Here is a 14,238-nt window from a genome sequence, read left to right on the forward strand (position 1 = left end):
TGACACCAAGCGGGTAGATCGAATCTGTCGAACAAGTACTCAAATCGAACGATCGAAGTTAGTAACGTACGAAATTTCCGTTCTAATACACATACCCGGCTCGGTCGATCGTTTAACGTCTGCACGCTTTATTTATCGGTAAAAGGGAACTCTCTTCCTGTGAGTGCTAAAAAACACCCGATCGGCAACTCAAGGCAACTGGTGTGTAAAGCGGCAGACAAAGCGGAACGCCAGCTTTTGAATGCGTACGAGCCTTGGGACCGGTGAGAGGTGTCAGTATCATCGTGCCGTCACTAAGCAAAACGGACGCAAAGATCCTTTCCCCTTTTTTGCAAGGGCCATGCTCCAAGTGAGCATCCTTGATGGGATCGGACGAGATAGTGCATCCAGTGCACTTATTGCGAACAGGCACCGGATGAGCTGGTCGCGATCGTGATTAAGCGAGCTAAACGATACCGGTCATCATGATCATGATGCTCATGATCGGTAGCGATCGTGTAACGTCAATTCTAATGATCGCGCTCGGATGCTACATTACGCCGTCATCCATTCGAGCATCCAGTACAGCAAAGGGAGTCAGTGGTCCGGAGGATGGCATTGGTTGTTCCAACACATTCCATACCATCAAACCGTACATCATCGACACACATGCGTACCGCTGCACAGTGGCATCTTTTAATTGTGGAAAATTATTCTTCTGTACATGTTTTTATTTTTGCGCACATCCGTAGCGGACAAAGTTAATAGTCTGTTTGATGTGGCTTTAATGAGCAAATGAGTTTGATGAGTTGATGAATTGATTTATTTTGCTACGGCAAGTGTTCAGCACACACATTGTGGCAGTTCTGAAATCGTAAGCATGAAACAGAAGCTTTCTAAGCTGAGCTTTCATAGCTGCTTGGGGGTGAATATTTTCTTTGCCAAGGTACAAGCAGCGTAGAGGTCCGAGAAAATATTACCCATAAACATATCCGCATGCATTCTTACACATACCAACACAGTATGTTCGGTTGTGCCTAAATTGGAAGCAAAGAAAAAAAAAACCAAAACCAAAATCGGAACTTCCTTGCCCACGGCCTTCACCCAGTCAGATGGTCGATTCTTAAAATGAGCACCATTAATGTGCGTGTGTGCATGGTTTGCTTCCTGCAAGCGAAATAATAGGTTTAAGTTTCATGCTAGATGCAATGTAAATGAGGTGTTCAAGAAGCAACTTTGCAGTGAGCTACAAATTGTAAGGTGAAGTTGTGATGATGCGGCACTAATGTGCTCAATTTGATGTTTTGTTTGATGTTTGATTAATCGACGTTTTTGTATTAAACTTGAAAATTGTAAAATTAAACTTCTACACGACAAAACCGGAGATCAAATGCCATCCTAGTTAAGCCCAGGTAGGAAGACTGACTATCCTGTTATGGATAAATAAAGTCAAATAAAGCCAGCAATGGCAGGTGTCTTGAGGTTGCAGCGTCCCAAAGAAAAAGGGTCTTGATCGCGTTTCTACGATTTCCTACGAAAAACAAAGTCAAATTCTTGGTCTGGTGCAAGAAAGATGCGATCGATTCTAGGGCATCTTTATTCGTGGTCTATTTCGGAGTGTCACCGATGTGCTTTTACCCCACTCTCGTGTCCTCCTTTATTCTTCTTTTCACCCTGTTGCTTCTCGTTCCCTTCGTTCCCATACTTTTCTCTCTGTTCCGTGAGGTAAACAAGATCTACTAGGTTTCCTTGCTTTCTTTCGTTTCCTTTCTATACAAACATGTCCACGCTCTTCCTTCCCTCAAGTGGAGTCCCTGTTCAAGAGGAGCTTTGAGTTTAATCCAGTCTAGAATAGGGATTAGGGAATGGGTTAAAATAAAATAAAGAAAAAGAAAAGATTTGATGTTTCGCTTAAGCAGAAAAGAAAATATTTATCGATTTTTACCTTTTTTTAGGATCGATTTTTAATTTTATGGTAAAACAATTTGTCTTAAAGAAATTACCATAGTGTGATAGAATAAAGCTAGTTTGACATGCTATTTGTTCTACACATTTTCATTTTTTTTGCTGATATGCTCAACTATATCCTGTCGGTTCTTCCTCCAATATTCAATATTTATTCAGTTCAAGATTAAATTACGATTGTGTTTACTATGTTTGTGTTTCATATGTATTTTAAAATAAGGTATATCTGAAAATAATATAAACATTTAGAATTATTGAACTTAGGAAGCAGGAACGTAGATGACGTATATTTGATCTAACGGCACATTTTAACTAAAATGCCATCAATTACGTTGGACAGTAAAGATGGAATATTTTTCCCACATAAATAATGACAAATTCTGACGTTTATGTTTAAAATGACTTTCTAGAATAAAATTCCGATAATTCCGGTAGTAAAGATCATGCTATTAAGGATGCTCCAAGTAATCACTAATACATTCCCTAAGGGCGCTTCAATCAATCTTCAACTTAGACCACACGGCAAGGATATCCGTCGATCTATGCACTGTTGCATGATATTTCCTGCTCACACAAGAAGCAACCCAATATGGGAATGGCCAATGCACAGACCTGACGGAAATGGTACCATCAGCCCGTTGGCAATCGGCTTGCCTTTCCTTGACTTGCTTGCCACGCTCACTGATCCTGATTGGAAATCAATTAAATCATTATCCTATCAAATCCATCTGCCCCCAGCCCAACGGCTGAAAGAAGAGAGAAAAAAAAACACACGCGGAGTAATTATTGCATCAATCTGCAACCTTTCGCATCTCGGCAGTGTGCGCGCTCGGTGCAAATGTCAAAAGCAGTCGGCATGTGCCGTGTGCGCTGTGTGCTTGATACCTTCCCGAAACGGTTCTTAATTTTTCGCACACCACATGCCCGCATGCTGCCAGGCTGAGCGGTTTCGGAATGCACCGCTGACGACGGTGCCAGCGACAAAAATGTAGGTCATCATCGACACATTGCGGGCCGCTCGGAATCAATCGGAACAAAAGCGACGGTACACGAATCTTCTTCAAATCACGTGCAACGAATCAAGCGTGGATGAATCGATAAAAATGAGGGTCTTGCAGAGGAACCAAAATGGAGGAGATCCAAATGAAAACACACACTTAAGGCATTCAGTGGGTGCGACACGATTGCAATTCATCGATGGATAAGTCTAAGGTGGCGAAAGGTGGCAAAAGATCGACGATAATCACCGTTGATAACGATCTGCTACGGGATTAGGTAGTGCCACCTGATACGATACTGGGGGCAATAAATTTTGGACGGACTGCGCAATCGGACCCGTGTATCGTGATGCACCGCGCGAACTGCATAGTGCACGCTCGATCGCGCACTCCCTCTGCTCCATTTCACACACAATTTAGTTCGAATAAGAGCCGGGTTGCAACAAGCTTGCACCGAAAAGCTTCGAGTGCTCGAGAATGGAAACGTGTACGATTGGCCAATCTGGTCGGAAAAGCGGTTTCGGATTCGTTTGCATATCGGTTCGAAGTTGCTGAAGAAGATGCAGACGCCGATGTCTCCAGTGGCACTTGCCGTTGGGAAGCATGGAAAATTGGAGCAAACATAGGCGAACTCGTTTCAACACCGAAATTGAACCAATATCGGCAGGAAATCGGCAAGACGATCAATAGCATCTTGGCGCAGCATGTAACGAGAGTCGTTGCGCATTACATGATTGTGTTTGTTTTTTTTTTTAAATCAACGTTACAGAACGTTAGACGTTAGACCTGACCTGACGTTAGAGAAACGTTACAGTTCGGTGACTTACTGAATTTGAGAACTTAAATTTCAGGCGCTTTAAGTGGTTGTTTTTATTTATTGAAAAGAATTGTAATTTAAATGGATCTTTCTTTCTCAAAAATACATTCAAAAAACGCAAAAAAAAACCCGCCACAAACGCTTCTGTTCAGTTCCCATCGCAATCTAACTCACTCAGGTGCATTCTAGATGGCCTTTTTCATTTCCCCTTTCATTGATGCTTTTGCTTTACCAGGTTTTAACCGTCTGCTAAATGTCTAACGATTTTCTATTCTTATCGCCCGCCAAGGATCAACCGTGCTGTCCTCGGCAGGGTGAATTGTTACCGCACTGCAAAAACCCGGCTCATTCGGCACAATATCGGCGACACAATGCAGCTGCGTGGCTTCATTTCCATAACTAAATCAGCGATCCGATCGTTCCATCATCGCACAAAACAACTACACGCTGCCCTTTTTGTGGCTGTTTTACCGATACCGAAAAGGGAGAATTATGATTAGCGTTTCGTCTTCGTTCACCCACAGAAACCCTGAGCAGAGGCAACCCACCTATTAGGTGGTGAGAAAGATTCTTGAACTTCAATTGAACCACACACGCACATAAAAGGAGAAAAAAAACATACACACAATATACTACCTTTGTGTACTTACTATCAAACCAGCTGGATCCATCAATCCGACAGATTAAACTTGTAGTGACATCTCTCGAGTTACAGGTTCCCCGATTGGTTAGATTTGGTGTGGACGGAAGGAAGCAAACACGGCAACGTGGATCGTAAATTTCGAAGCGTTATTTATTTAATGATCGCCAATCGATCGAGCGAAACAAATGTGATGTTCCGTGGTTAAATTGATGGCAGTTCGCGCATTGTGCACATTGTATTCGATTGTTCCTACACAAGCATCTGTCATTCCGGTGCTGTTGGTGGTACTGTAACACGTTAACAGATCGTTAACGAGAAATTATTCCTATTGCACGTGGTTTGTTGTATTGTACTACACATAATGAATTGTTCGTTTATTAATTAATAAAATATAATTATTTAATTTCTTTCTTTTTAAGAAAACACGGCTTAAGCCGTAACCATGAAATATAAATATTTTTTTTTATTCCATTTGACTTGATAAAATATATTTTAAACATTATATGAACCATTCCATCTTTATTTTAAGAAAAGTTTCTTATTCAAAGGTATAAGAAGCTTGTGAACAATCAGATTTCATTCGATGCGGGACTGATCGTGACTCACGGCAAAGCATTTTATCATAGGAGATCTTTCCTTTGCAAAATAATATTTTCCTAAATTTAAATTCATTTTTGATTTTTGAACTTGATTTTTCTTAATCTATACTTTTTTCATACAATCAATTTTTTTCAGTCTCTCTCTTTTTCTCTCTACCTATCACTCTTAGCGATTACCATATTACCCATCAAACATTATTTAAAATAATAACCCAAAAAAGGGAATAAATTTCGCATCATTTTTGACACATTTTTCCATTCTTTCTTCGTGTGGCACATATCCTCCCGAGCACCATCTTCACCTTTCATCATCTGGTGATTCAAATCGATCGAGTCGAGTGCCACCCTTCCTTTCGCTTTCCGAATCCGAATGACTCTCGATTTCATTTCACCCCGCCGATGGACCCCGAACAAAACGATACGCCGGTATAACCTCAACCCTTCACCCTACCCCCCCACAAAAACCGAACGACGGTTTCGGCCAGTTCGATATCAATTCACCGGCACGAGGCCAAGCGGAGAGGAACCGTCGGGGAGGATTCTTGGCCTGCTGCCGCACAATGCGCTAGAGAAAGAGGAACGTTTTGGGGACGGCCATAAGACCCGAACGGCATTAAACAATCGCGCGTACCATTGCACGGGTAATGGCGGATTATATATAAAGCAGAACTTACCGCTCACAGCAACACATTCGGATCTGTGCCTCTTCCTACTGTGGAGTGTGTCATCCCGTACAAGTGCTCTCGGTGCTCGTGCTGCGAGGTTGGTGCTAGACAGTTGACAACTCGTGCAGTGTTTGCCTTCCGTTGCATGTGCAAGTGCAACATAGTACCGGATCTGTGATACATATTTGTTGGTTTTTTTCATCAGTGTGTTTTTTAGTGATTTATTCGTTCTTTATCATGAAATTTGTAAGTGAAATAATCGATACGTTGTAGCGTTAAGAAGTGTTCTGATTCATTGTTTGATGGAATTTGAGGTGTAAATTATTGAAATATATTAACGCAATACTAGAATGTGGTGGCCTTCGCTAATTCATATTCTTAGGGTTTTAAAGTTTCCTTAAATAACCAACATGAAATAGTTTTGTGCAGTTTGTGATGTGAAGCAAAATATTTTCCGATAAAAGTTTAAATTATTGAAAAAGTCAATTTGAAAACAAACGAAAAGTAAAACATTATCTTTAATATTAACTGAATTCAATAAGTTAATTCTTCTTCTTCTTCTTCTTGGCTTAACGACCTTACAAGGGTCACGCCGGCCATTTATGGCTTACTAGACTTATTTTACCACGTAGCCGGATAGTCAGTCCTTGCTACGGGGGAAAGGTCCGGATGGGATTTGAACCCGGTCCGGCCGTGTGGACTGGCGCCGTTTATCACATGCACCACCGGACCGCCCCAATAAGTTAATTATAAAAAAAATATTTAAAAAATTATTTAAAAAAAATGTGTGAACAATTATTTTTAACTTTATTGTACTTCTTGTTAAGTTTTTCTTAATTTTATCTATGTTACCCTACATTTCGCTTCATATATCAATTTTTTATTACTTCTACATTAAAATAATCTCTTATTTATAATTGTCTATATATTTTTAAAATGCTCATATTGTAATTCTACAATTCTCCCAATTGATTAAAATCACCCTAAAAAAACTACACAGCCACAAACAAACACAAACAATATGTCCAGCTTCAGTTCCGTTGACGAAGTATCGCTTGAGTTCCTTTTAATTTGCATAATTTTTCGCTTTAGCATAATACTACAAGATCACGAGCGACAAAAAGAAAAAAAAGCAAAACCTCCTGAACCACCCAGAAGCGATATTGCCTTGACAATTCGGGATCGCCTTTTACCACCATAACATTATGTACGATCCATTGCTTGCAGAAGCTACTCATCATGTCATTTATGCTAATCGCCAGCATGCCGAGGCGTTGATTACCGTAATCTCCTACTAATGAGCACCCAAACGTCATCCGCGCCGGAGGGTTGAGAATCGTTCTCACACCTGTAACGGTCATGGTGGCCACCTAATTGTGCTTGTTTGCAACCATCCCAAACGATCAATACCAATTATGATTGTGCCCGATTGGGAAACGGTTCGTGTGGCGTTATGCTCGTCCCGCAAAAGGGTGTCGAAGATTCGCGCAACGGCAACAACCCTTCGTGTCCTTCCCCGTGAAGCACTTCTTATTATCTTCACGCAAGCTCACGAATCACGTTTACACATCTTGAATGGCACCGAAAAAATAAGACCCCATCGCTTGGATTCATTCCTTTTTGGAGGGGGGTGTTTAAATTTAATTGATTGTAATGATAGCAAATAATCATCCTTGACGATTGCACCGACAAAGCCAATCCACCGCATAAAGGTCATCTCATCGTATCGAATGTTTAAATATTTCGATAGAATAAGTTTTTCAAAACTAAATTGTTTATGATGAAACGATTGTATAAGTCTGTCAAGCACGGTTTATGAAGATATCCTACCCGGTAGGGCGTTTTTTTTGTGCGATTAAACACACTGATTAGGTTTGGCTCGACGATCACCTCGAATGCCCATCCTCGGGGTCAAAATGCATCCCGAGTTGCAGTTGTGCAGCTAATGCAGCTTGCAGCGTTGCATGGGGATACAAATATAACATAACCAACCAAACGGCAACGATCGGTTCGCGTTCGGTTTTGGCGCCGAAGATAAACCAGCGGGTGGTGAAAGGCACACATAATCCGATTGTCTTGCGGCTTTTATGTTCAACTGTTGCACCCCCCGATCGGACCGGTAATGTTATTAAATTTGTATCTCTTTCTGCTTTTTTGTGATATGCTTTCTGCGATCGTTTATTGGGTAACTGGGATATTAAGCTGTAAAGCTTTTGATTAAACCGTTGATTTTCATTTGCTCGGTACAGACCTTAGTTGGATTCTCCTTCTTGGTAAGTGTGTCCTGTTTTTGTTTTGTCAATTATAAAAACACAAACCACAAAGGTACTGCAAGTTTTGCAAAAGGTCACATTTTTCGATATGTGTTTTGCTTGTTTTCCTGCACGATCGATGCATTTGCTTCCTAGAGCTGATGGGTTTGTTGATTATGGGAGAATCTTCAACGGAAGCCCTTCGTGTATGGTTTGGTAGAAGGAAGGTTCTCAAACGAGAGGTCAACTGAATGTCTAAAGCTTCTGTAGCTACTGTTGTTGTATGCACTAAGGTGTGTCTTGACGATCTTTACTCCGTACTGGGAACTGTGGCACCGTTAAGCTGTTTATCCATTAAGCCAGTGCTCCCCAACCTTTTTAGTACAGTGGACCACTCTTTGTTCGACATAAGTATTTCGCGGCTCACATGTGCCGTCTATGAACGGACTCATAACGCATGTTAAAACGCTGTTAAGGCGAATTTAACATAAAATATTAAAATTGTAACTGTTTCCAATCTGATATATCGAGAAGCGTAGAATGATTTCGTCACATAACAACGCTTGAAATGATAAACAAAAAGTGTTAAAATGATTGATCCAACGACCGAAAATTTCTTCCGCGGACCACTTCTACTTAAGCCACGGACCACAAGTGGTCCGCAGACCATATGTTGGGGACCACTGGATTTAGGAATGCTCACTAGGAACCACTCACCCATAGAACCTTTTACGATTTGTATTAAGCATAAAAAACAAGTTTGAAAAATATATGAAGTTATGGAGTTACTGAAGATACAACAATGCATAATTGTTGGTTATTTAATTATTTTTCTCAGATCTCCAGCAATTTAATTTTTATAACACTTTTTAGTACAAGTGTACTAAACGTTGTAATTATTCTAGTGAGAATTACTAAGTTCAAAGTTGCTGTAAAATTATAAAAGTAAAAATAAAAAACATTATAACTGAAGCATTTTCTTTTCCAACGATCTTCATATTTTTCAAAACTATACATATCTTTAAAGCCGCTACTCAATATTAATCAGTCTGGAGCCTTATTAACCTTGCAAAAAAAACAACCGCACTATACGAAACAATGCCAAACTCACACTAAAAAACACACAATAAAAGGCAAGCATATCTGCAACATAAAATGGTATGCTTCACCCTTCGAAAAAGCAACGATCGTTCTGATCATGTGAACATAATACCATTTTCATGACTTATTTGCATCACCTGGCGACTTTGCATCGGAACGGTTCACGATCGTAGTGTAAATGATCCAATTTGAAATTGAGCTCTCATTGTATCTGGTTTCCTGGCTGCAATCTAATGTGGTTTATCTGAATTTCCACTTACAATAGAATGTATCAAACTGTTACAAAATAGAGGCATTTGGTTCGCATCTTTCGCTGATGCTTTTAGCACTGTTGCTTGAAAGATTTCATTGATGAATCGGCAACAAAAACTAGATTGTTTTTATTTGCTTGTGGATGTTCTTTTCCCATGCTCATCCCTACAAGAAAAAAAACCGCCTCAGTTTGCCCACCACTACAACGCGAGGTGTCACAGAACGTGGAAACTGAAGTAAAACATGAAAGGTTTATCAGTTAAGCGACACCAGCACACAACACTCCCATCCCATCTTTAAGGGGTATAAGGTCGCCAATAATTATGTTGTGCCGTACGTAAAGCAACCACAATTTCGTCACCAAGCGTGACTTCCAGCATCACAGCAGTGTGATGATGCTGGGGAAACCAGAAACAACGAAAGACAAAAAATCCTGCGTCCTCTTGGCGTGATTTCGAGCGTCTTCATTTCTCAATTCAATCGAAACATTCCGACTGATGGCGGTACTGTGTTTGCCATTTTCTACCCTTGCTCCGGTCGTCGTATTCGTATTTCGTTAGCTGTTCTCAATCCGGGCTATGTGTGTTCGAGTTTTGCATCCGCAACATCACAATGTTATGCGGTGCATGACTTACCGCGCTCGAATCAATGCTCGACAAAGCGTTTACCCCATCCCTCCAAAAGATGGTTCACTTCACTACTTGTGCAACTCTCGATTGACGCTGCAATACCATCCCGGTCGAGACCATTCTTGTGGTCCGATAAGAAAGCTCTTACAGGCGACGCAGGCGGGAAACCCCCTATTGGATGCTGCACAACAATGTTTGCATTGAAAGACACTCAAAGGCCTCGGTTTGGTGGTCGAGATGCTTTTATGATAATTTCGTGACCACTCAACCGTGGGTTTTTGCAGCATAGATGCTCCAGTTTTAATGGGTCACTCGGTTGCGGCAATCCGCTGTACAACGTTTGCGAGAGCGTGTCCATGCTAAGGTTACGGTCGATTGTATCTTCACTTCTGCCTCATCGTTGCAGATATTGCTGACGACGCTGGTGGCGGCGTGTTCGTGCGCCCGTCTGGACAACAACTACCTGCCACCGCCGGGAGCGGCTTCTGCTGGGGGTGGTCCAGGCCTGACGGCACCATCACCGGGCGGAGGTCCCCGTCCGGGCGGTGCACCTGGAGGTCCAGGTGGTGCGGGAGGTTTCGGTGGCCCCGGTACGGCACCGGGTGGTGGAGGCTTTGGAGGTGGCGCACCGTCCGGAGCTGGATTTGGTGGAGCAGGACCCACTGCGGGAGGTTTCGGTGGTCAGGCACCTCGACCGGGTGGAGTTGGTAAGCTTCTCAGTTAACGAATGATCTGAGTTGAATAAAGACATGTCTAACCCGTTGCTTCTAATGCAGGAGGTGGTCCAGCGGCAGGTCGTCCAGGAACACCTGCTCCCGCGTACGGTCCTCCCTCCAGTGGATTCGGAGGCGGTGCTCCATCCTCTTTTGGCAGCGGTGCTGGAGCTCCCTCTGGTGGCTTCTCGTCTGGCGGAAGTGGATTCGGCGGAGGATCTCCAGGTGCTGCACCAGCCGGTCCAAGTCAACCACCGATCGAGATTATCTCCTACGAGAACATGAACAATGGCGATGGAACTTACAAATATAGGTGAGCATTCTATGAGCAGTGAGTTCTGATTCCATGAATTCTTACTAAACGTCCCAACTTTACTTTCAGCTACGAAACGGCCAACGGTATTAAGGTTCAGGAGCAGGGTGAGATCAAGAACAAGGGTTCCGAAAACGAGATCCCAAGCGTACAGGGTTCCTACTCGTACACCGCACCTGATGGACAGGTCATCACAGTGACGTACATTGCGGATGAGAATGGATTCCAGCCGCAAGGTGATCACCTCCCAACACCACCACCAATTCCGGAAGAGATCCAGAAGGGACTTGACGCGATCGCTGCAGCCCAGGCTGCCGGTGGTGCTGTTGGCGGTCCTGGAGGTCCTGGTAGTGGGGCAGGCTATCCGGGAGCTGCTGGCAAACCTTCCCAAGGCTATCCGGGCTCGGTAACCGGATCGGGTGGATATCCTTCCGGTGCTGGTGCACCAGGCGCTACCGGCCCTGGTGGTCGTCCAGGTCAGGGAGGTTATCCGAGTGGACCGGCTGGTGGATCTGCTGGCTATCCTGCCGCAGGTGGTCCTGCCGCTCCCGGTGGTTCCGCTGGCTATCCTTCCGGTGGTCCAGGAGCACCCGCTGCCCCGCGTCCGAGCGCACCCGGAAGACCATCCGGTAATGGGTCGTTTAATCCACAGTCCGGTTACCAGTATTAAAATGCCACCATTACCACATTAAGGCCGCAACACATCACATGCATTTAAGCAGAAAAGAAACATAAAAAAACACAGGAAACAAATGGAATGAAAAAAAGGTTCACTCGCTGTAAATAAGGTGAAATGGTGAACGGTTGTAATAAAAAGTAAAAACAAAAAAAAAATTGCCCCGAATACGTTTCTGATGTAAGCTTGCAACAGTATGAATGGATGTAGTTGCGGGCGGAGAACTGGTTTGAACTTGATCTTGAACTGAGCTAGCACGGAAGATGAAGGTCGGTGGGGTGTAAAGTGCAAATGCGATCTTTCTCGTGGAGATGTGAATGAACAGAAAAAGCTCGGACGATGAATTCGAAGTCGACATTGGAGTGTCGACATAAAAGCTCACACAATCAACTGGCAAAAGCTCACCGAGGGGTGCGCTTGGGTAGTTCGTTATGCCAATGTATAGTCGATTTAAAAAAATACATTTTATCTAAGACATTCTATTTGCAATTCCACAGACTGTATTTAACCTTCTCTAGCGATAATTTATTATGCTTTTTGTAACCGTTCTCTCTAAAGTCGATCAAACGCGATCATAAATAACGGACATGTCTATTTAATGTCATCACAACATTCATAATTACCGTGCCACGTTTCTTCCAACCACGCCGATTGATTTATGCTCAACGCTACTATAACCGATCGAAAAAACACTTCCCATCAACGGAGGCGTGATGATAAAGTAACTGAATAGAAGCTCCCTTTACTCATTGCATACAGACACCCATTATGGCACAGGATGAGCATAATTTGTACAAGTCAATTTTGAAGCACCATCAGTCGGATCATCGCATATCGGATCTAATCCGTCGGATCAGTTGAAAAGTCGTGACAGATTTGAGCGCCTGCAAAGCACACATCGATACACTTTGTACATGAACCACGTGGTGCTCAAAAAAGGAAGACACTCGATTGACCCTCGAATCCCATGACATCTTGCAACTCCACGAACATTCTTCAGGATTTTAGCGCTTTCGATCACCGTGGCTTTGAAATGTCATCCTCATGTGGATTGTGTGCGCTCTGTCGATCGGAGTCAATTGCCCACCGAGATTACCACCAGCCCCAACAGCTGAGTCGTGACACGGTACCGTGCCGAGAAAATCTAGGGTAGGTCTCTGCAAAAGGAAACTCGTAAAGCAACCCATCGATCGGTGGCGGAAGCTAACTGGGCAAAACTTTTGCATTGAGCGATATTTATTGGGCATTCATTGTCACACATTGTCGCTTGCTCGCTCGATAGCAATATCTTCGGTTTAATGGGAATCCTTAGGTAGATTTATTTTAGGAGCCTTATTGTGACACATGTGACACCAGATAAGGAGTTTGTGTGAATTGTGTTGCGCTGTAAATATGAAGTATTATCTTCAGTATGAGAATTCATATTCATAATTGTAATTTATTATTCATGCAGCACAAATCACAATATTTTTATGGACGATTATTTATTCCAATATCAGCTTAATATTATTTCACGTTTACAGGAGACAAATATATTCTTACATATCCGTCATTATTTTAATGTTTCCTCTATTACATAACCCCAAAAAGGGGAGAGGGGAGCTTCTGCCAACGTTACGATTTGTTACACAGAAGGAAGAGGGGCTCAAATTGGCGTTACGTTAGAAGACACTTCTAAAATGCTAGATTTTTAAGAATCACATAATCGTCAATGTGAGTAAGTAAACTAAAAAGTAAAATATTGCTCGACTCTTTCCTTAAGAGAATTTTCCCATCGTCCACGGGTAAAAAACCCCCAGAAACGATTATTCGTCACCAAGAGAACATAGCTCATTTTGTAATAGTATGTGTTGGCTCAACAAGCACAAATGATAGAAGCACGAAAGAAGGAAAGAAACAGCACAAAAGGAAGAAGGACATTTCGTTCTTCGACATTTAGAAAAAGTTTTTTTTCTCAATAAATTATGAATTTAAAATCACCAGAAATCACAAGACACTTTTTTCAATATATTTTAACAAAAATAAAATTTTTGCTTTTTTTAAGTTTTGTTATCTTTATTTAACGGTTTTATGAAGTTGATATGAAATATTTACAACATTTAGATTTTTAGTGTTTTTTAATGTTGTCCAATGTCCAATGTTTTAATGTTGTCCTATAATAATGTCCGATAATGTTTTAAATTATTGGAGATGTTTTATTTAACAAACAGTCGATGGACATCTTGCTCTGCAACCACAATGATGTTCAAGTACACTCTTAATATGAATCGCTAGTTTTACTTACGTATCATTGCTTCCACTGCAACATTGCGTACACTTGCTAAGGCGTCTCCATTTACAACCACCATGACACCCTAAGCTTAAAATATGCAAAGTTCACGGGTGTAACATTCACCCCATTTCGCATAATTACTCTGCCTTATCTTCTGTAACAGCAGCATATCCTCACAAATCGTTCCCTGCTCTATTCGCTACTGGCCGACGTAGGTCAAGCCGGTGCGAACCGTTAATCCAGTTGCCGAAACATTTGACTTTTTCTTCATCTTTCTCTTCTCCGGCTTTCAATCCGTTTTATGACTCGTCTGCCCTATTCCGAGCATTATGGGACCTTTGCAAGTCTCGCAGCTTAGCACCGT

General features: G+C 42.2%; 1 protein-coding gene across 1 annotated transcript; it reads left to right on the forward strand.

Annotated features, from left to right (window-relative positions):
* The first annotated feature begins 5,568 nt into the window (after positions 1–5,568).
* LOC125765750 (pupal cuticle protein 36-like) lies at positions 5,569–12,000 on the forward strand. The gene is made up of 4 exons (XM_049431191.1): positions 5,569–5,912; positions 10,307–10,607; positions 10,677–10,926; positions 10,996–12,000. The coding sequence occupies exons 1-4, from the start codon at positions 5,904–5,906 to the stop codon at positions 11,594–11,596; spliced, it is 1,161 nt and encodes a 386-aa protein (XP_049287148.1). The 5' UTR covers positions 5,569–5,903; the 3' UTR covers positions 11,597–12,000.
* Positions 12,001–14,238: the final 2,238 nt, after the last annotated feature.

This window comes from Anopheles funestus, chromosome 2RL (assembly GCF_943734845.2).
Source record: "Anopheles funestus chromosome 2RL, idAnoFuneDA-416_04, whole genome shotgun sequence".
NCBI lineage: Eukaryota > Metazoa > Arthropoda > Insecta > Diptera > Culicidae > Anopheles > Anopheles funestus.

Bases quoted from the DNA above. Each gene is read 5' to 3' on its own strand.
- LOC125765750 (XM_049431191.1), top strand. The intron at 10,608-10,676 runs GTAAGCTTCTCA...CTTCTAATGCAG, and splicing joins ACCTCGACCGGGTGGAGTTG to GAGGTGGTCCAGCGGCAGGT. The intron at 10,927-10,995 runs GTGAGCATTCTA...CTTTACTTTCAG, and splicing joins GATGGAACTTACAAATATAG to CTACGAAACGGCCAACGGTA.